Source organism: Oncorhynchus mykiss, chromosome 28 (assembly GCF_057628025.1).
Source record: "Oncorhynchus mykiss isolate SJ-2025 chromosome 28, ASM5762802v1, whole genome shotgun sequence".
NCBI classification, from domain to species: domain Eukaryota; kingdom Metazoa; phylum Chordata; class Actinopteri; order Salmoniformes; family Salmonidae; genus Oncorhynchus; species Oncorhynchus mykiss.
The window spans coordinates 25,934,522-25,954,762 of record NC_143049.1 but is presented as its reverse complement, the minus strand read 5'-3'; the positions used below and the strand labels follow the sequence as shown (position 1 = coordinate 25,954,762).

The window sequence follows — 20,241 nt, the reverse complement described above, 5'->3', positions numbered from 1 at the left end:
GTAATTAATAACTTCACCATGCTCAAAGGGATATTTATTGTCTCCTTTCTTATTTTATTTTAACCCATCTACCAATAGGTGCTCTTCTTTGCAAGGCATTGGAAAACTTCCATGGTCTTTGTGGTTGAATCTGTGTTTGAAATTCACTGCTCGAGGGACCTTACAAATACTTTGATGAAGTTATTTTGGCTTGCCATAACAAAGGGGTTGAAAACTTATTAACTAAAGACATTTCAGCTTTTCATTTTTTTAAATTAATTTGTAAAAAAAATCTAAAAGCCAAATTCCACTTTGACATTTTGGGGAATTGTGTGAAGGCCAGTGAAACAAAATCTCAATTTAATTAATTTTCAGTTCAGGCTGTAACACAACAAAATGTGGAAAAAGTCCAAGGGTGTGAATATTTTCTGAAGGCACTGTAGGTAATAGGGTGCCATTTGGGACATATCCTAGGCTTTACACACAGCTACTTCATCAGTTTGCCCAGGAGTTTGATTCTCAGGCACCTCTCTCTTTCTCTGTGTGTGTGTGTGTGTGTGTGTGTGTGTGTGTGTGTGTGTGTGTGTGTGTGTGTGTGTGTGTGTGTGTGTGTGTGTGTGTGTGTAATTGCGTTCTCAACTGAGCTCTCTGGGTTTGGGTTTCTTTGTTTAAATCAGACTGCTAACACATTTATTAATTTTAGTTTATTTAACCTTTTTTTTTACCAGGTAGGTCAATAAATAACACATTCTTATTTCCAATTACGGCCCGGACATGTGGACCAATAGCATCTACTCTAACCACATGAACTCTTAATGTGAACACATTAACAGTTCAGCATTTTATGAATCCTGTATAGTTGTTTCTTCCCAATCCCATGACCGCTATGTCTAAGCAGGCTTGATGATGACGACAGCTGTCTCTGTTCCACTCAAAAAAAGTTCCCATCCTCGGTTGGATTAAAGAACACCAATAAAGGGTTCCACCTCTCCACTTTTTGCATGGCTGACTATATGTAGCATGGCTGCCTATATGTAGCATGGCTGACTATATGTAGCCTGGCTGACTATATGTAGCATGGCTGACTATATGTAGCCTGGCTGACTATATGTAGCATGGCTGACTATATGTAGCATGGCTGACTATATGTAGCCTGGCTGACTATATGTAGCCTGGCTGCCTATGTGTAGCATGTCTGACTATATGTAGCATGGCTGACTATATGTAGCATGGCTGACTATGTAGCCTGGCTGACTATATGTAGCCTGGCTGACTATATGTAGCCTGACTGACTATATGTAGCCTGGCTGACTATATGTAGCATGGCTGCCTATATGTAGCATGGCTGACTATATGTAGCCTGACTGACTATATGTAGCATGGCTGACTATATGTAGCATGGCTGCCTATATGTAGCATGGCTGCCTATATGTAGCATGGCTGACTATATGTAGCATGGCTGACTATATGTAGCATGGCTGACTATATGTAGCATGGCTGACTATATGTAGCATGGCTGCCTATATGTAGCATGGCTGACTATATGTAGCATGGCTGCCTATATGTAGCATGGCTGCCTATATGTAGCATGGCTGACTATATGTAGCCTGGCTGACTATATGTAGCCTGGCTGACTATATGTAGCCTGGCTGACTATATGTAGCCTGGCTGACTATATGTAGCATGGCTGACTATATGTAGCATGGCTGACTATATGTAGCATGGCTGACTATATGTAGCCTGGCTGACTATATGTAGCATGGCTGACTATATGTAGCCTGGCTGACTATATGTAGCCTGGCTGACTATATGTAGCCCTGGCTGACTATATGTAGCCTGGCTGACTATATGTAGCATGGCTGACTATATGTAGCCTGGCTGACTATATGTAGCCTGGCTGACTATATGTAGCATGGCTGCCTGTATGTAGCCTGGCTGCCTCCATATAGCCTAACTGTCACACTCACATACTTGCACACACACACACACTGAGTACATCAAGTACAATTATAATGAATATGCTTTGTTTAACTGATTGAACAAACGATTGACATTTTTTTGTACTTTTTTGGTGTGGTTTTCATATAAGCCCTTTTGGGCTTCCAACCTCACCAGCACACCGTTTTTACCCGTGTTTTCAATCTGCACTGTTATGCCTTTCACTTCTTTTCTTTGGTGTGAATAAATAAAGCTTACAAAAAAATCTATGGGAAGGGAGTGGGAATACTGGGGTTGGCACAACTGAACTGCTAAAGGAGTGGGGGTGGGAGGAGAGGGAAAAATGGGGTTGGCACAACTGAACTGCTAAAAGAGTGGGGGTTGGAGGAGAGGGAAAAATGGGGTTGGCCCAACTGACACACCATTTGTAGGGTTGCATCTAATTTTAGGGCTGGGGAGTGACAGAGTGAGTTTGCACTGTGAGTGTCTCTCTTGCCTATTGTCTTTCTGGGTATATCTCTAAAAGCTTTGCACACCTGGATTGTACAATATTATTCTTTTCAAAATTCTTCAAGCTCTGTCAAATTGGTTGTTGATCAATACTAGGCAACCATTTTCAAGTCTTGCCCTAGATTTTCAAGCAGATTTAACTGTAACTCAGCCACTCAGGAACATTCTCTGTATTCTTGGTAAGCAACTCCAGTGTAGATTTGGCCTTGTGTTTTAGGTTATTGCCCTGCTAAAAGGTGAATTCATCTTCCCGTGTCTGGTGGAAATCAAACTGAACCAGGTTTTCCTCTAGGATTTTACCTGTGCTTATAGTAGTTCCAATCCGTTTATTTTTTGTCCTGAAAAACTACATAATGATTACAAGCATACCCATAACATGATGCATCTATGCTGTAAAATATGGAGCGTGGTACTCAGTAATTTGTTGTTTTGGATTTGCCCCAAACATAACCCATTGTATTCAGGACATGTTTTGTAATATTTTTAATTGTGTACGGGCTCATTTCTTTTCACTCTGTCAATTAGGTTAGTATTGTGGAGTAACTACAATGTTGTTGATCCATCCTCAGTTTTCTCCTATCACAGCCATTCAAATCTAACTGTTTTAAAGTCACCATTAGCCTCATCGTGAATTCCCTGAGTGGATTTCTTCCTCTCTGGCAACTGATAATGGATCATATGTCTGCAAAGCTTGATAATGTGTGTGATGTTAACAGAGAGGTCTATTTTCTGGGTGACTTGACTGGTTAGCAACTAGCTTTCCTCTCAAGAGGTTCTAACTGTGACTAATGACTGTAACATGACCCCGGTTATTACTCAACCAACTAGAGTGCATTCCAATAGTGTTGGATCTTTGGCATCCACTTGTATTGATCATATTACAGTTGTTAACAATCACTTTTGCACTAATTTCAGAACATTGTGGTCATTTTTCAAAACTCTAGACACAAAACTCAAAACGGTCGTCACTTGTAATACAGGCTGTCCAATGTTGAAATCATTGCATTGTGCATTCATATCGTTAAAGAAACCTTGCACTTGCAGAATCATTGGTTCAAATAACTAATTTATCGTGAAATACCATAGGAACATTCATTTAGATCACCCACACACAAGATACCGATAGTTTCACTGTGTCGTTGTTCGTACAATCATTAAATATTGTAGTACAAAATATGTGATACATGTTTCATTATCCTACTACACGTAAATGCATCACTGTAAAAGGACTAGTAGAGAGAATACTACAGACACAGTGGAATCATTGAACAAAATATGACATTTATTGATGAAATACAATAAAATCACAACATAGGTTTCTTTGAATCAAAGCAAAAATAATTAGCAACAAAAAAATTAAAAACAGTTAAAGGTCAACAGCAGGTTCCTCACCTGGCTTACTGTAAAACATCACTGCAGTGTTCCTCACCTGGCTTACTGTAAAACATCACTGCAGTGTTCCTCACCTGGCTTACTGTAAAACATCACTGCAGTGTTCCTCACCTGGCTTACTGTAAAACATCACTGCAGTGTTCCTCACCTGGCTTACTGTAAAACATCACTGCAGTGTTCCTCACCTGGCTTACTGTAAAACATCACTGCAGTGTTCCTCACCTGGCTTACTGTAAAACATAACTGCAGTGTTCCTCATCTGGCTTACTGTAAAACATCACTGCAGTGTTCCTCACCTGGCTTACTGTAAAACATCACTGCAATGTTCCTCACCTGGCTTACTGTAAAAAGCAAAACAAAATATTGATTACTGTACTTCCATATTTCCCTCAACCCTGTCTTGTGGATTTGGCCCACAGGTTCTCATCTAGATCACAATGGATGTTTTCATTAGCCAAACATCTTGGGAAGAATCTTTGGGCGAATCCAGGCCTGACACTGGTCTGCTGTGATGTCATTGCATGGTGAATCCAGGCCTGACACTGATCTGCCGTGATGTCATTGCATGCGTCATCCGTGGCCTGGAGAAGGGCGCCTTGTTCGTGAAGGCGCCTATCATATACCTTCCATCTCCATGTGGAGAAAAATTCCTCAATCGGGTTAAGGAAAGGAGAGTTTGGGGGTAAGCACAGGGTGGTAAATGGGTGGTAAATTGTGGATGGGCCTGAAACCATGCTTGCACCATTTGAGCATGGTGGAACCTGACATTATCCCACACAATGACATAGGTCATGCCATCAGCTCTGCAGACCTGATTTAGCTCATCAAGGAAGGTTACATTCGAACAGCGAATCATGTGGCTGCCTGCAACTCAATATATAGAGTATATAGAGTAGAGAGCTTTAGATGTTGTTCGACCAAACATTAGAACAGGCAAGATGAGTAATCTAAGCAACTTTGACCGTGGTATGAATGTTAATGTCACACATGGTGATTCCAGCATCTCAGAAACAGCTACCTTCCTGGGATTTTTATGCACTACAGTCTCTAGAGTTTACAGAGAATGGTACGATGAACAAAACACATTCAGTGAGCGGCAGTTCTGTGGGCAAAAACACCTTGTTAATGAGAGAGGTCAGAGGAGAATGTCCAGACTCATTCAAGCTAACAGAAAGGCCACAAATGCTCAAATAACAGCTGTTTAAAACAGTGGTGTGCAGAAGGGCATCTCTTAACGTACAACACCGTGAATAATTCAGGCTGTTGTGGAGGCAAAAGGGGGTCCTACCCAGTACTAGATAGGTGTCCCTAATAAAGTGGCAGGGGGGTGTACAGTAATGTTAAATCTGAAAACATGGTCTGGAAAAGTAGTACATGGGACCATAGAGACAGTGATAAAGAATGATGATGAAATATTACATCCATAGATAATGTAGTCCAATTGGTTTATGTTCCACGGTAATTGGTGTCAATGGTTCTCGTTATCCTGAAACTTTCTGATATAAACATGGAATATTGTTTGTCAGTTTCCACAAAACTATGAATTAAGAGTAATACAACAGTTACTTATCATTTTGAGCAGTTGTATCAATTGATAGTTAGATCATTGTAATGAAATGAATAGACAGTCATTTCAGATGTAATGTGTGAATTGCATTTTGAAATGGTAATACTTTGATGTTATGTTGTGTCATTTTGAACAGGTGATTTTAGTTCAATGAACAAATGATCTTAGCTTTATGTGTATTGTATCCAAGCAATTGGGGGAAAAAAGTGTTAAGAGTTTTGAAAAATTTGCATTTTGATCATTGGTTGCGAGTTTTGTGTCTAGAGTTTTGAAAAATTACATCAAGGTTCCGAAATTAGTGCCAAAGTGATTGTAAAAAAAGTATATATTGAAAGTCAGTAGTTAACTTGTTCGCTGAAAAATAGCATTGTATTTGGTCAAACACAATCCTCTCCATCAGTTTACTAAGAACAGTTTATTAAGAATAGGCAGTAAACTGAAAGGAGGCTTTACTATTTTTAGGCAGTGAAATTACCTTCGCTTCCTTCAATGCCTGTGGTCTTTTAGGCTTTGGTTAAAGCTGCAATATGTCACTTTTTGGGCGACCTGACCAAATTCTCATAGAAATGTGTGGTATGTCTGACTGCTTGATGAGACTACTCTGCCCTAATGCAGGACCCAGCTGAGACAGAGTGTGTCCGTCTGTCGTCAGTTTGCAGTTTTCAGCCTGTTCGACACTGCAGCCTGGATTAACCCTGAGTGTGGCTAGGTCAGTGGAATAACTAATGCCTTAACTTCTCCCAGTGAGAGGAGAGGAGGGAGGGAGGCTTCTAGCCTAGCAGGCACACTGAGTCATTGTGTGTGTGTGTGTGTGTGTGTGTGTGTGTGTGTGTGTGTGTGTGTGTGTGTGTGTGTGTGTGTGTGTGTGTGTGTGTGTGTGTGTGTGTGTGTGTGTGTGTGCAAAGCTCTTACCAGACCATCCTCACAAGAGGGCATGAATAACCTAACCAGTGATTCTACTGGGCAATATGAGGGCAGTTAGGCTATGTTCTGTAGCTGTAGTCTGAGTTTCTATTACCAAGGGTGAGAGGAAAGAGTTTCAGTTGGTTAATAGGGCTGTCTCAGTGAGCAATGAAAGCCCCAAGTGTGTAGCCATCTGCATACTCTCTCCCCACGGCAGCGCTTTTACAAGTCTATCTAAGGGGGGCATGATGCACAGGAATAAAATGCCATACGTACATAACATCACTGTAAGCTAGGCGCTAGTGCTTTACTAGAGGGCACTTCAAATGCTTCCCACAGGTCACATAAAGCCTGCTGTGAACAGAATGAATAGATGTTATAATGCAGAGTGTTCATTTAAGCATTGGAAACATATTTATGCCCTAAGCTGTCTGTGACCAATAAACTGCAGTCAGGTGTGAAGATTGTCGTCATAATTACTGTTTGGAGTGATTGATGTTATTGTTTGATTGCGAGGATCTCTTGCCTGATGTGTCAATTACTCCGTGTTTGCATAGTTGACTATGAGCTAAACAAGGCACATGGGCAGAGGATAATAGACAGACTCCCTTAAGGACACGACATGGCATAGCGAATGTCAGCCGCACACAGTAGATCACATGCTGGGTGTCGGAGAACAATATACCATTATTACCTCTTTAACAACAGAATGTTATTTTACAAGGTCTACCAAAGGTGTCCAGAAACAGTGAAAGACACTATTAATGAGCACAACATAACCAAATAGCTGTCTGTTCTGGCATTGAACAAATGAATACAGTAAAATCGAACCTATGGGGCCAACCACATAAAATGTGTCACTATCTATACCCCAAGCCTCAGTCAGCGTACCCCGTAGGTTTAACAAGCATTTAAAGGGTGTTCCCAAGTCTAAATCCTGAGAAAGGAGACTCATATACCTGGGAGAGGTAAGATGAAAAGGGCCCTTGCTCAAAAGTAGTGCACTATATATAGGGAATACTTTATATTTGGGACGCATCCTGGACAGACAGGGAGGAGAGGAACAAGCTGTTACTTTTACTCTGAAAGGAAAGCACTGTTATCTAATGGGACTTACTGGGCTTTCTGATTGCAGCCGGCTGGCCACAAACACCTCTGGTTTCAGCCTTGTAGTGTCTGACACAACCAGAGATGGAAACATGAACATAGTGACTGGAGTCCTCATGATGACTGGTGACCAAGGCTTTTTTTCATCCATATTACTGCACAACAACAACACAGTTATCTAGACATTCATGTTTGTCCTGGCAGATCCTTTTAATGCTTGTCCTGGCAGATCCTTTTAATGCTTGTCCTGGCAGATCCTTTTAATGCTTGTCCTGGCAGACCATTTTAATGCTTGTCCTGGCAGATACTTTTAATGCTTGTCCTGGCAGATCCTTTTAATGCTTGTCCTGGCAGACCATTTTAATGCTTGTCCTGGCAGATCCTTTTAATGCTTGTCCTGGCAGATCCTTTTAATGCTTGTCCTGGCAGATCCTTTTAATGCTTGTCCTGGCAGATCCTTTTAATGCTTGTCCTGGCAGATCCTTTTAATGCTTGTCCTGGCAGATCCTTTTAATGCTTGTCCTGGCAGATCCTTTTAATGCTTGTCCTGGCAGATCCTTTTAATGCTTGTCCTGGCAGATCCTTTTAATGCTTGTCCTGGCAGATCCTTTTAATGCTTGTCCTGGCAGATCATTTTAATGCTTGTCCTGGCAATCATTATGTAGATGCCAATAATATATTTCTACACCATCCACATGGTTAGCCAGCCAGCCACACAGCAGTAACTCTTATTTTTAGACTGCAGCTGTACTCCAGTCCACTGCTTATTCTGTTTAAATACAGGAGGAAGGCCAGATAGATACATAACCATCTGTGGTGATAGATAGTCCTATAGCCCTTCCTAAATACAAGCGGTATTTATTATTTAAAACAAGTTCTCATTTACAACCGCGACCTGGCCAAGATAAAGCAAAGCAGTGCGACACAAATAACAACACAGAGTTACACATTGGATAAACAAACGTACAGTCAATAACACAATAGGAAAGTCTATATACAGTGTGTGCAAATGAGGTAAGATTAGGGAGGTAAGGCAATAAATAGGCCATAGTAGCAAAATAATTACAATTTAGCAATTAAACACTGGAGTGATAGATGTGCAGAAGATGAATGTGCAAGTAGAGATACTGTGGTGCAAAGGAGCAAAAAACATAAATAACAATATGGGGATGAGGTAGTTGGATGGGCTATTTACAGATGGGCTATGTACAGGTGCAATGATCTGTAAGCTGCTCTGACAGCTGATGCTTAAAGTTATTGAGGGAGATATGAGTCTCCAGCTTCAGTGATTTTCGCAATTCGTTCCAGTCATTGGCAGCAGAGAACTGGAAGGAAAGGCGGCCAAAGTAGGAATTTGCTTTGGTGTGACAGGTGAAATATACCTGCTGGTGCATATGCTATGGGTGGGTGCTGCTATGGTGACCAGTGAGCTGAGATAAGGCGGGGCTTTACCTAGCAAAGACTTAGAGATGACCTGAAGCCAGTGGGATTGGCGACGAGTATGAAGCGAGGGCCAGCCAACGAGAGCATGGAGGTCGCAGTGGTGGGTAGTATATGGGGCTTTGGTGACAAAACGGATGGCACTGTGATAGACTGCATCCAATTTGCTGAGTAGAGTGTTGGAGGTTATTTTGTAAATTACATCGCCGAAGTCAAGGATCGGTAGGATAGTCAGTTTTACAAGGGTATGTTTGTCAGAATGAGTGATGGATGCTTTGTTGCGAAATAGGAAGCTGATTCTAGATTTAATTTTGGATTGGAGATGCTTAATGTGAGTTTGGAAGGAGAGTTTACAGTCTAACCAGACACCTAGGTATTTGTAGTTGTCCACATATTCTAAGTCAGAGATGTCCAGAGTAGTGATGCTGGACAGGCGGGCAGGTGCAGGTAGCGATCGGTTGAAGAGCATGCATTTAGTTTTACTAGCATTTAAGAGCAATTGGAGGCCACGGAAGGAGAGTTGTATGGCATTGAAGCTCGTCTGGAGGTTAGTTAACACAGTGTCCAAAGAAGGGCCAGAAGTATACAGAATGGTGTCGTCTGCGTAGAGGTGGATCAGAGAATCACCAGCACCAAGAGCGACATCATTGATGTATACAGAGAAAAGAGTGGCCGGGGGGACCTGATATCCATCCCAAATGGCACCCTATTCACTATACAGTATAGTTCACTACTTATGACCAGGGTCATAAGGCTTATAGCACTACCTTAATTTGACCAGTTTCTCACAGCAGGAAAATAAAGCTGCATCAACAGGAAATGACTATGTGGATTATAATATATATTTGTGTAGGGTTTTTACATGTTTAGTTAGGATAAACCAAGTCTGACATTTTAAAGTGGAAATTAAAAACTTTAGAAGCCTTTTTAAACCTTGAATACACTAAAATAATCTGTGACAAGCGAGTGATCAAATTAAGATAGTATATCTGTATATAAGGAATAGGGTTCCATTTGGGATGCAGGTCTGATCTCCAACTTCTCCACAGCCGTATCGAGAATGAGTCTCAGCAGTCAAGAATCAAAGACGTCTGCTGTCCTCTCCTCTCCTATAAACAATGCTGCTTTATGAGTTCAGACAGACTGGGGGGTCAGCCTGAGGGCCTGTTCTTGTGTTGGGAGCAGATACAAGGCATTCCTCCATGCCACTCGTGATAGAGAGTTATTATCCACCAGGGTCCCTGCTGTTGGTGGGCGGCTAACCATAACCCTGGCTCCAGAGGATGGGCTTCCTGTCTGTCTGACTCTGGATGAGTCTCAAATGGCACCCTATTCTGTATAGATTTCACTACTGTTGACCAGAGCCCTATGGGCCCTAGTCAAAAGTAGTGCACTAAATATGGAATAAGGTGCCATTTGAGACATCCACTGCAATGCTGAAGTGATATAGACCATCGGCTCACCCTCTCATCCTGAGGACACTAACTGGGTGACGGTCGGACTCCCCTTTGACCCCTTAAGGGACCCTGACCCCAGCAGTAAGAGGTCTCCCTGCATCCCTATGGTATTTTCTGTCCATTATGAAATCACCTGAAGCTACAATGACATGATCCAAACAGAGTAAAAAGGCACTATTTTTAACTGATTAGTTCATTGAGTTTGTTGTTCAGTGTCTCATGATTGTTGTTGGCACAGTCACACACACACACATCACATTGCCATGGTAATAGGACAATATTCCTATTCACAGTGAACCTTGGAGAAACCCACTATCAAGGGGGACAGACTGTGTACATGCTGTAGACAGCAGACCTGTGTTCAAACACTATTTGAAATCTTTTAATTACTTTGAACATTTGCTTAAGCCTGCCTGTAGTGCCAGATGAGCTGGGTTTACAGTTATGCTACTATTCTATTGGTCTATGAAAGGCAGGCAAATTCAATCAAACACAGATGAAGTATTTGAAATTATTTCAAATAATCCTTAAACCCAGGTCTGGTACACAGTTCTTGTGACTCGTGAAGTATTTCCTAAGTCTTGAAGACATCTGGAAGGGGGTGCTTTCTGTCCACAGAGGGACAGCAGCTGTGAGATTGCAGCGCAGCACCGCTCTGAATCTGAGTTTTGTCTTAACTCTCTCCTCATTAATCTGCTCGTTAGGCTGTAATCTGACATGTGTTTTCATTTGGCTGTGCAAAACTTCAGCCTGCTCATGAGTAGGGAGGCAGAGGGCCTCTGGATGCTCTGATTACTAAAGTGCACTTTAGACTGAAGATGACTGAAGAGCACATTTTAGACCCATTGCCTGTGTCTGTCGGTTAACAAAACACACAAAGCTTTTGTCCCAAATGGCACCCTACCATCAAAGGTAGTGCACCCTATATAGTGCATTACCCATCAAAGGTAGTGCACCCGATAGGGAACATGGTGCATCCACAATGTTTCATCTGGCGTAAGCCAAGTGGTGAGTGACAACATTTATTTGGGAAAACGCATCCAAACAATCATGACACCTGCTCTTTCTATGACACCGACTGACCAAGTGAATCCAGGTAAAAGCTATGATCCCTTATTGATGTCACTTGTTAAATCCACTTCAGTGTAGCTGAAGGGGAGAAGACAGGTTAAAGAAGAAAGCCTTGAGACAATTGAGACATGGATGGTGTATGTGTGCCAGTAATTAGAGGGTGAATGGGCAAGACTTAAGTGCCTTTGAACGGGGTATGGTAGTAGGTGCCAGGCGCACCGGTTTCTGTCAGTGCTGCTTGATTTTTCACGCTCAACAGTTTCCCGTTGTATCAAGAATGGTCCACCACCCAAAGGACATCCATCCAACTTGACACAACTGTGGGAAGCATTGAGTCAACATGGGCCAGCATCCCTGTGGAACACCATGCCCCTAATTGGGGCTGTTCTGTTATGTTTATGTAAGTGGCTCCAATGATGTGGCTATTCAGTGTAAGCCAGTCATAAGGTTAAAAAATGGGTCAACTGCAGTGCCAATGTACCGGGATTAAAAAATGCTTGGTGTCCATGGTGTGCACTTTGCACCAATACAGAGAGATATCGAGATCAAGAGAGAGAGATCGAGACAGAGACAGAGAGAGAGAGAGAGAGAGATCGAGACAGAGACAGAGACAGAGAGAGAGAGAGAGAGAGAGACAGAGACAGTGAGAGAGAGAGAGATCGAGACAGAGACAGAGAGCGAGAGAGACCGAGACAGAGAGATGGCTTGTGGAGAAGAAAAACTGGAAACTGATGAGTGTATAGACAGTTCAGTGTGCACACAGTACAAAGTGAGAAATGAAATCATAAGAAAAGAGAGAATCCAGATGAAATCCAGAAGTCTGTCCAAGAGGTCATAGTACGACAGCCCATCAGGCTGACTATCCTATGGCTCTATAACACTCACCACCAGCAGTCTAAATAAGTATTTCATCTGGTTGACCACAATGACCACAGAACAGTGGGGCAGTGGGAATGTCCATTGACCACACGGAGAGGATCATTCAATTAGGGCTGTATCCTTCACTGGACCATTCCTCTCCTGCAGGACACCCTATACCCTACATAGTCCCTACATAGTGCACTACTTCCCCATGGTCCTGGTCAAAAGTAGTGCAAAACATAGGGAATGGAGTGCATTTGGGACAGTCACTGTCTCTGACCAGGTTAGTAGCGGCACTGCTGGTTGGGAGTCTGTAGGTCTGCAGCTGTGGTTTTATTTGATAGGTCATACCACAAAGGTTATGCCAACTACAGACAACAAGGGAAAACAAGGCAAGAGTAAAAATGTCGTCCCCCACAAATGATGCAGAGGGGGACGACTTGAGATATAACGTGTGACTAACGTACTAACGCACGTGCCTCATCCATGTAGTTTAGGAGCCTGCAGGCTGGGTTTAGTCCTGTAATCACCCTACATCCTGGCATTTAGATTTCATTAAATTACATGACTTGAAGTTCAAGAGAGAATAACTTCAGATAAGCACGCCAGTCGCAACTCTGAAGTTCACATAAATCTTTCATTGATGTAATTGGGAGGCTTTAGTTGAAATTAAAATCACGAGCTCCAAATATCTTAAATTAGGATTTGTCCCGAAATTCCTACAGCAAACTATCTCTTGGATTTATGAGATTATGTAAAGAGGGGTTTTACAAGAATCTATTTACAACTCTGATATTGTTGTTTTAAAATTGGTATATAAAGGCCGATGTCACGAAAAGACAAGATATAATCACCAACTATTTATTTACGTACCGGGTAATGTAATAGTGTTGTTGCAGCTACTTAGTACATGGAGAGAAAAAAAAGAGTCTCAGAAGTAACTTCCATGGTATGGCAGACTCTTACAGCACCGATCCCAATAGCGACAGTAAATACATGAAGACAGAGTGCCCTCGTGGGCCTGGACCCAGATTCACAAAACCTTCTTAAGAAGGAATTACTTCTTAACTGCCATTGTTTCCTTAACTATAGACTTAAGAAGAAAGTTAAGCAAAGTTGCTGTTCCTCGAAAAGGTTATTGGAAATATTCTTGCGCTATTTCTTATGTTTCTCCTTCAGCAAAAATTTAAGAAGAAATTCGAGTCTTGAAAATAAAGTTTTTAGAAATGTATTTAATTCCAAGATAGCTAAACCCTTGTCTTAAACTCAGAGCAGTGAGAGAAAAGCTCATGAAAGCAATTGAACACAAACACAACATATAATATAATGAACACCAGAGTAAAATCGAATGTATGCATGTGTGTATACAAGTATGTACAATACATGACCAAAAGTATGTGGAAACTTGCTCTTTGAACATCTCATTCCAAAATCATGGGCATTAATATGGAGTTGGTCCCTCCTTTGCTGCTATAACATCCTCCACTCTTCTGGGAAGGCTTTCTACTAGATGTTGGTACGTTGTGCTTCCATTTAGCCACAAGAGCATTAGTGAGGTCGGGCACTGATGTTAGGCGATTAGGCCTGGCTCGCAGTCTGCGTTCCAATTCATCCCAAAGGTGTTCGATGGGGATGAGGTCAGGGCTATGTGCAGGTCAATCAAGTTCTTCCCCACCTATCTCGACAAACCTTTTCTGTATGGACCTCGCTTTGTGCACAGGAAAGGGCCTTCCCCAAACTGAAAGGGCCTTCCCCAAGCCTCAATGTGTTGGTTTCAATATGGTTGTACCCCTGTCCGGGGGTATCATCGGGTGGGGCCACAGTGTCTCCTGACCCCTCCTGTCTCAGCCTCCAGTATTTATGCTGCAGTAGTTTATGTTTCGGGGGGCTAGGGTCAGTCTGTTATATCTGGAGTATTTCTCCTGTCTTATCCAGTGTCCTGTGTGAATTTAAGTATGCTCTCTCTAATTCTCTCTTTCTCTCTTTCTTTCTTTCTCTCTCTCTCTCTCGGAGGACCTGAGCCCTAGGACCATGCCTCAGGACTACCTGGCATGATGACTCCTTGTTGTTCCCAGTCCACCTGGCCGTGCTGCTGCTCCAGTTTCAACTGTTCTGCCTGCGGCTATGGAACCCTGACCTGTTCACTGTGATTACTATTATTTGACCATGCTGGTCATTTATGAACATTTGAACATCTTGGCCATGTTCTGTTATAATCTCCACCCGGCACAGCCAGAAGAGGACTGGCCACCCCTCATAGCCTGTTTCCTCTCTAGGTTTCTTCCTAGGTTTTGGCCTTTCTAGGGAGTTTTTCCTAGCCAGCGTGCTTCTACACCTGCATTTCTTGCTGTTAGGGGTTTTAGGCTGGGTTTCTGTCCAGCACTTTGATATATCAGCCAAGAATGGCGATATAAATAAATTTGATTTGAAGTAGAATGACTCTTTCCGACATCTTGTTTTACATTTTCTCGGCAGTGGAGGCAAAAACAGGAAGGCCAAGTGTACTATTGGATACAACATGATTTGTTTGAGGTTCAGTTTCTAAGGAAGTAAATTGGGCTATGAACTCCAATAATCTCTTTGTTTGTGCTCAGTTCCATGGGCATTTCCCCTTTATTTCACCACAGTGAAGTTGACAGGGGTCTTAACAGCTAAACTCTATAAGTGACAGAGACTGATTATATTAGAGCCGTAGAGGGTCATGTTATCCTTTGTTTATCTCCCGTCTTGTATGTAAAGTCTTGTATGTAAACACCGTTAGTAGCTCTGTTACTGTGTACGTCTTCATGTCTTTACTGTCACTATTGGGATCGGTGCTGTAAGAGTCTGCCATACCATGGAAGTTACTTCTGAGATTCCTTTTCTTTCCATGTACTAAGTAGCTGCAACATAATTGAAAGCAGACAAAAACTCAGATTCTGAGAAAGAAAATGTTCTTTGCGAGCAAAAACTTGGTCATTATCGCGCACTTGAGGAAAAAGTTCAAACAACCTCAAAAGAATATGCCTCAGATTACTCTATAATCCATATGTCTGCTCCAGTTTCTGTTGAGGGATTTTTTTCATCGGTCATGCTATTTTAGTGTCAGTGTGAGGTAACTCTGTTTTTGATTAGGCTCAGGGCTGTGTCCCAAATTGCACCCTATTCCCTATATAGTTCACTACTTTTGACCAGGGCACATAGGGAATAGTGTGTGATTTGCTTGATAAATAGGGAACAGGGCCTGATTTGGGACACTGACTTTGCTACTGCTCCACATTGGACACCAGAGCATCTTCACAAAAGCCTGGTTGATGTTATTTAGATGTCTGACCACTCAAGGAATGTAAAGTGGTCAGTTCCGACTATGATATCAAGGGAAGAGCTCAAGATTGCATAAAAATGTAGCATTTGGAAACATAATTATAGACCAACACCTCCTTAGAAGAAAAAAAACCCTGATGTTTGTTCTATTTACTTCCTTTGTTTGGATAGCTAGTTAATTACAGCCATATTCCAGGGACATGTGTGTTCTATTTGGTTCTTTAATTGAATTAATAATATAGGGTGATGATGACATGCGCCTCATGGGTTGCGACCCAAATGGCACCCTATTCCCTATTTAGTGCACAAGTTTTGACCAGGGCCTTGGTCAAAAGTAGTGCACTATATAGGGAAGAGGGTGCCATTTGCGATGCAACCATGCACTGCAGCTTTCCCGGACATTGTATCTGAAGGAAGGAATTCAGTTGTGACAATACATTTGAATTAAAAGGAGACATTTGAATAGAGTGGAACCACCATAGGACAATGACCTTAACCGTTGCAACTATGACTTTTATAGATGATATTGAAATATCATGTTTTGGAGTTTGATTAGCAGATGTTGTTAATGGGAGGAAAAATTGCAAGTTTTTCTCTTAGGAAACTGTGATTTAGCCCAGGCCCCTCATTTGGCATTTTAAACATAGTCTCTTACCACAACTTTCACTTCTGCCAAACAATGACTATGAACTATAATATAAATCCTCACAACAAATATCAGAGTAAACCTATCATCACAGTCAAAAACACAGGCTAGGACAGGCTAGGTTGTCGTCACACAGAACTTAAAGATACAAGTAGAGAATGCCTCCATTCCATGTTGGAACTGGAAGCATTTCAACCATGGTTCCAGAGAACAACAACTATCCTTACAGCTATACACTTTACAGGATCTGTCAGAATGCTAAACACTGCTAACATTTTATAGGTCCCTTGGTGGTGAAACGTGATCCAATAGCAGTTAAGGACCCCAGCGCGAGGCAGTGAGCCTATGATTTACACATAGTTTATGAAGCATTTAAAAAGACAGAGGGACCATAATAAAAATGGGTTTATTTATGGTAAATTGTGAACATATGGGCTTTTGTGAGAAGGCATTCTTACCCCGAGGTGCATAGTGTGTGTGTGTGTGTGTGTGTGTGTGTGTGTGTGTGTGTGTGTGTGTGTGTGTGTGTGTGTGTGTGTGTGATACTGTATGTGTAACCCAAATCATAATCAATGATCAGGACTAGATAGCACAGCTCAAGAATGTGACTAGGCAACATTCACCCACAACTAGGCAAAATATACATTATATAATTGACCCAACAATATTGTAGACAGCACTACACAGCAAAAAAAATATATAAAATCAAATATCAAAAACAAAACACTTCATTCCAATTATATTTCCTCTCAACTGCCAATATCCAGAAGTAATGGATGATGCTCCAGTCTAGTTTTCTTTCATAATCAAATGATCAAATTGATCAAATCAAATTGCATTCGTCACATACAGATCAGTACAAATCAGTACTGTATGCATCACGTCTCATAGTAGGAGTGCTGATTTAGGATTTGTTTAGCCTTTTGACAACAATCAATACAAATAAATTATAAATTGGCCAGAGGGGACCTGATCCTAGATCCCCTCTCTTACTCTGATACATATGGCCCCAGAGGGAAGGAAGTGAAACATCTTTGAAATACTGAACATTGTTCTTATTTTGACCAATAGGTGGCAGAGTTTCACACTTCATCCAGAAAAGAGCACGTTACTTACTTGCAGTCTCTGTCCTCCAGATCAAAATGAGGGTTAAAGTTGATGAGTATTTTCTGTCCTGGGTCTGGGGCCGATATCACCCACATACATTGTTGTGATGGAGGGTATGAGGTCGGATAGCCAGGAGAGGTGAGATAATCTGCACTGGTTATCTCAATGTTATCTCCACATTTATCTGCAAACAAAAACAGATAGAGATAACTATTCAACAGGGAAATTACACATACAATCTGTTTTATAACAAAAGAAAAACAGTAGGGTGATGTGTAGGCCTATAGTCTCCCCTCTAAAAAAACGATGTGATCATTCAGAAACAATATTGATACACTCAGTGAATCCTACATGGAAATAATTAACCAGGGGAAGATGTTAAAATACACATTTACCAGTGTGCGTGTTTCAAAACTAGTAGTGAAACATGTGTTATGAATCAGAAATAGTGTACTTTGTCATTTTCATATCCTTCTTTTTTTTCTACATGAATAGTAAATAACATCAAATATGAAGACATGCTCGCAAAAGAACCCGCACGTACCCACACCATAAACGATAAAGGACAACCAACAGCTTTTCAAAAACAAAAGTCATTGATTAATGTACAGTATTCCCTCTCTCCGCTGTTGATGGAAAGACACCTTTAAATAAATAAACAAATAATACACTCTCCCGTTTTGGATAACCTGACTTCCATTTGATTTAGAGAACAGAGCTACAGATGCGCCCAGCAAAACCCTCCAGCCTACTGTTGCCAAGATGCACCTCGGTAGACGACCCGAAAACAGGTGAGTTGTGATGACAAATGGTGCAAATTAAGGATTGTTTTATAAGGCTAATGTTAGAAAATATATTTCAAGAGTCCACACTTACAACTTTGAGTCAATGAAGCCACAAAGAGGAGTTGGGTTGAAAAGAAAAGTATAAATCCACAATACATCATTGTGCTGTAAAATACACACGTGTAAAAAAAAAAGTAAAAAATACTTGATATGTCCACCTTCTTATAGTGCGCAAAGCAAAATAACAAACGTCTCAGAAATGTCTAAATTCTTCTGAGTGCTTCAGGTCGCAAGCAGCATCCTGTGTTATTATTCAACTACGGTTTCCTCTCTCTGGAAGTCGTGTATCTCTCCCAGAATAAGAATGTGCCATTTCCAAGGAAAATTATAATAATCCAAACGCAGAAAACAATTGTTGATTAAGAAAACCCAGTCACCTAAAGTGCCCCGACAGGTATCAATCGAAAATTGATATTTTTACATAAAAAAATGTAACGAAAAAGTTCCAGAATTCAATAATATCTCATACACTCACTATCCCGTCTAAAATGAACCAAGGCATGAGTTAGCTACAAACACCTGCGTACTGAGAGTGCGAGCGGACTACCCAATTCCTAATCCTCTTGACTGCGTTCCGTTCGGTAAAGGTTCGCCCCTTTTCCGAAGCGCGCTGACTGACCGACAGAGTAGAATGTCAGAGGAGTCACTCTCATTCGACTTGACGCCAACTGTGAAAGTAACAGTGAGTGGTATTTCCACTCCCCAAATTCCAGCTCCAAGACGCGAACACGCACAGACTGATCACTATGAGACGAGTGGGCAGGAGCGAATGACACCGGTGCGCCCTCCTCCCGCTCGTGCACAGCAGAGGGAGAGGGCTGAATTGGAAGGAAGGAACATAATGGACATTGCACACAAAGGCATTCATTTTGATAAGAAACCTAAGCTGTTGCAAATTAAAAAACAACAAGTGATTAAAATATAACAATGGGCCCTTATAACAACGGCATAAGGGTTTATGGGGAATTGTTACTTCATGCACTCGATGTTTTCCTTTACTGATAGCTCCTTGCACCTGGAATAGGATACGCATTATTCTTATTCAATTACAGTAGTTTAATATCAGTATTTTATATATGTATTGTTATAACACCACTTAAATTCTATACACAAAGAGGAATATTTTGATCTGTGCAAAGCCAGTCTTCTGTTCCTATTAAGAATGCTGCTATGTCCCTAGCAGTTGTTCTGTAGCCAATTGCTTATCAGAGAGTGCGTAGGCCCACTACTAAATTACCATCACGCAACAGTCTGTTGAAAAAAGCAGGCTTTTATCTCTGAAGGGAGTGACAAAGAAAGAAAGTAACTCAATCATCAGCACACTGGCTATGAATATCCCCCCCCCCCCCCCCCCCCCCCATATTGTCATGAGTAACATCCTCATTTTGCAGGAATACATCTTAAACCCATATCAGCACCTAAAATAACGTGGTATAACTGTGCAAGCTCTGGAACAACACATATGAACATGCTTGAAACCACAGCAAAAGCCCTCCGTTAATTCAGGCAGGAAACAGGGGACGAGCCTCAGTGCCTTCAGAGGCACAGTTTAACCTGTGGGGTGAGTGGGAGCAGAGCAGGCAGTGGTGTGTGGAGACTGGCCAGGGGATGGTCCTCACTGTTCAAATCAAATCTAATTAAATAAAATTAAAGTGTAAACAGATTTTCAATGTTGTCGCAGGTGCAGCAAAATGCTTGTGTTTCTAGCTCCAACGGTGCAGTAATATATGAGTAATAACAAACCTAAAAAACAACATAGGCACAAAATACAGATTAAAATGATTAATAATAAAGAAATAAAGAAATAGCAGAACGAGCTATGTCAGAGACCGGAATATAAATATATATATACTGTATATACACATATCATGGTGTATATAGACAGAATATGAAGGTGTATACAGTCATCCTGGACTGAGTATGTTGAGTGAAAGGCATGTCATTGTACTGTTACACATTTTATGTGACAGAATTACACTGTGTGTGTGTGTGTGTGTGTGTGTGTGTGTGTGTGTGTGTGTGTGTGTGTGTGTGTGTATGGTGAAAAATGATCTTACCTTGGGATTTCAAAATCAATCATGCACAACTTAAAGACACATAATAATCCTAAACATG

General features: G+C 41.4%; 1 protein-coding gene across 2 annotated transcripts in view; it reads right to left on the bottom strand.

Moving 5' to 3' along the window:
* The window catches only part of LOC110508191 (neuropilin-1a), a 78,233-nt gene extending 59,306 nt beyond the window's left edge, over nucleotides 1-18,927 (bottom strand). For both annotated transcript variants that reach the window (XM_090224841.1, XM_036965890.2), the window contains exons 1-2: nucleotides 18,158-18,927; nucleotides 17,291-17,465 (exon numbers count right to left, since the gene is read on the bottom strand). In XM_090224841.1, coding sequence (XP_090080967.1) covers nucleotides 17,291-17,465; nucleotides 18,158-18,227 — 245 coding nt within the window. In that variant the 5' untranslated portion in view covers nucleotides 18,228-18,927. The remainder of the gene's footprint in view (nucleotides 1-17,290; nucleotides 17,466-18,157) is intronic.
* Between the last annotated feature and the right edge of the window lie 1,314 nt (nucleotides 18,928-20,241).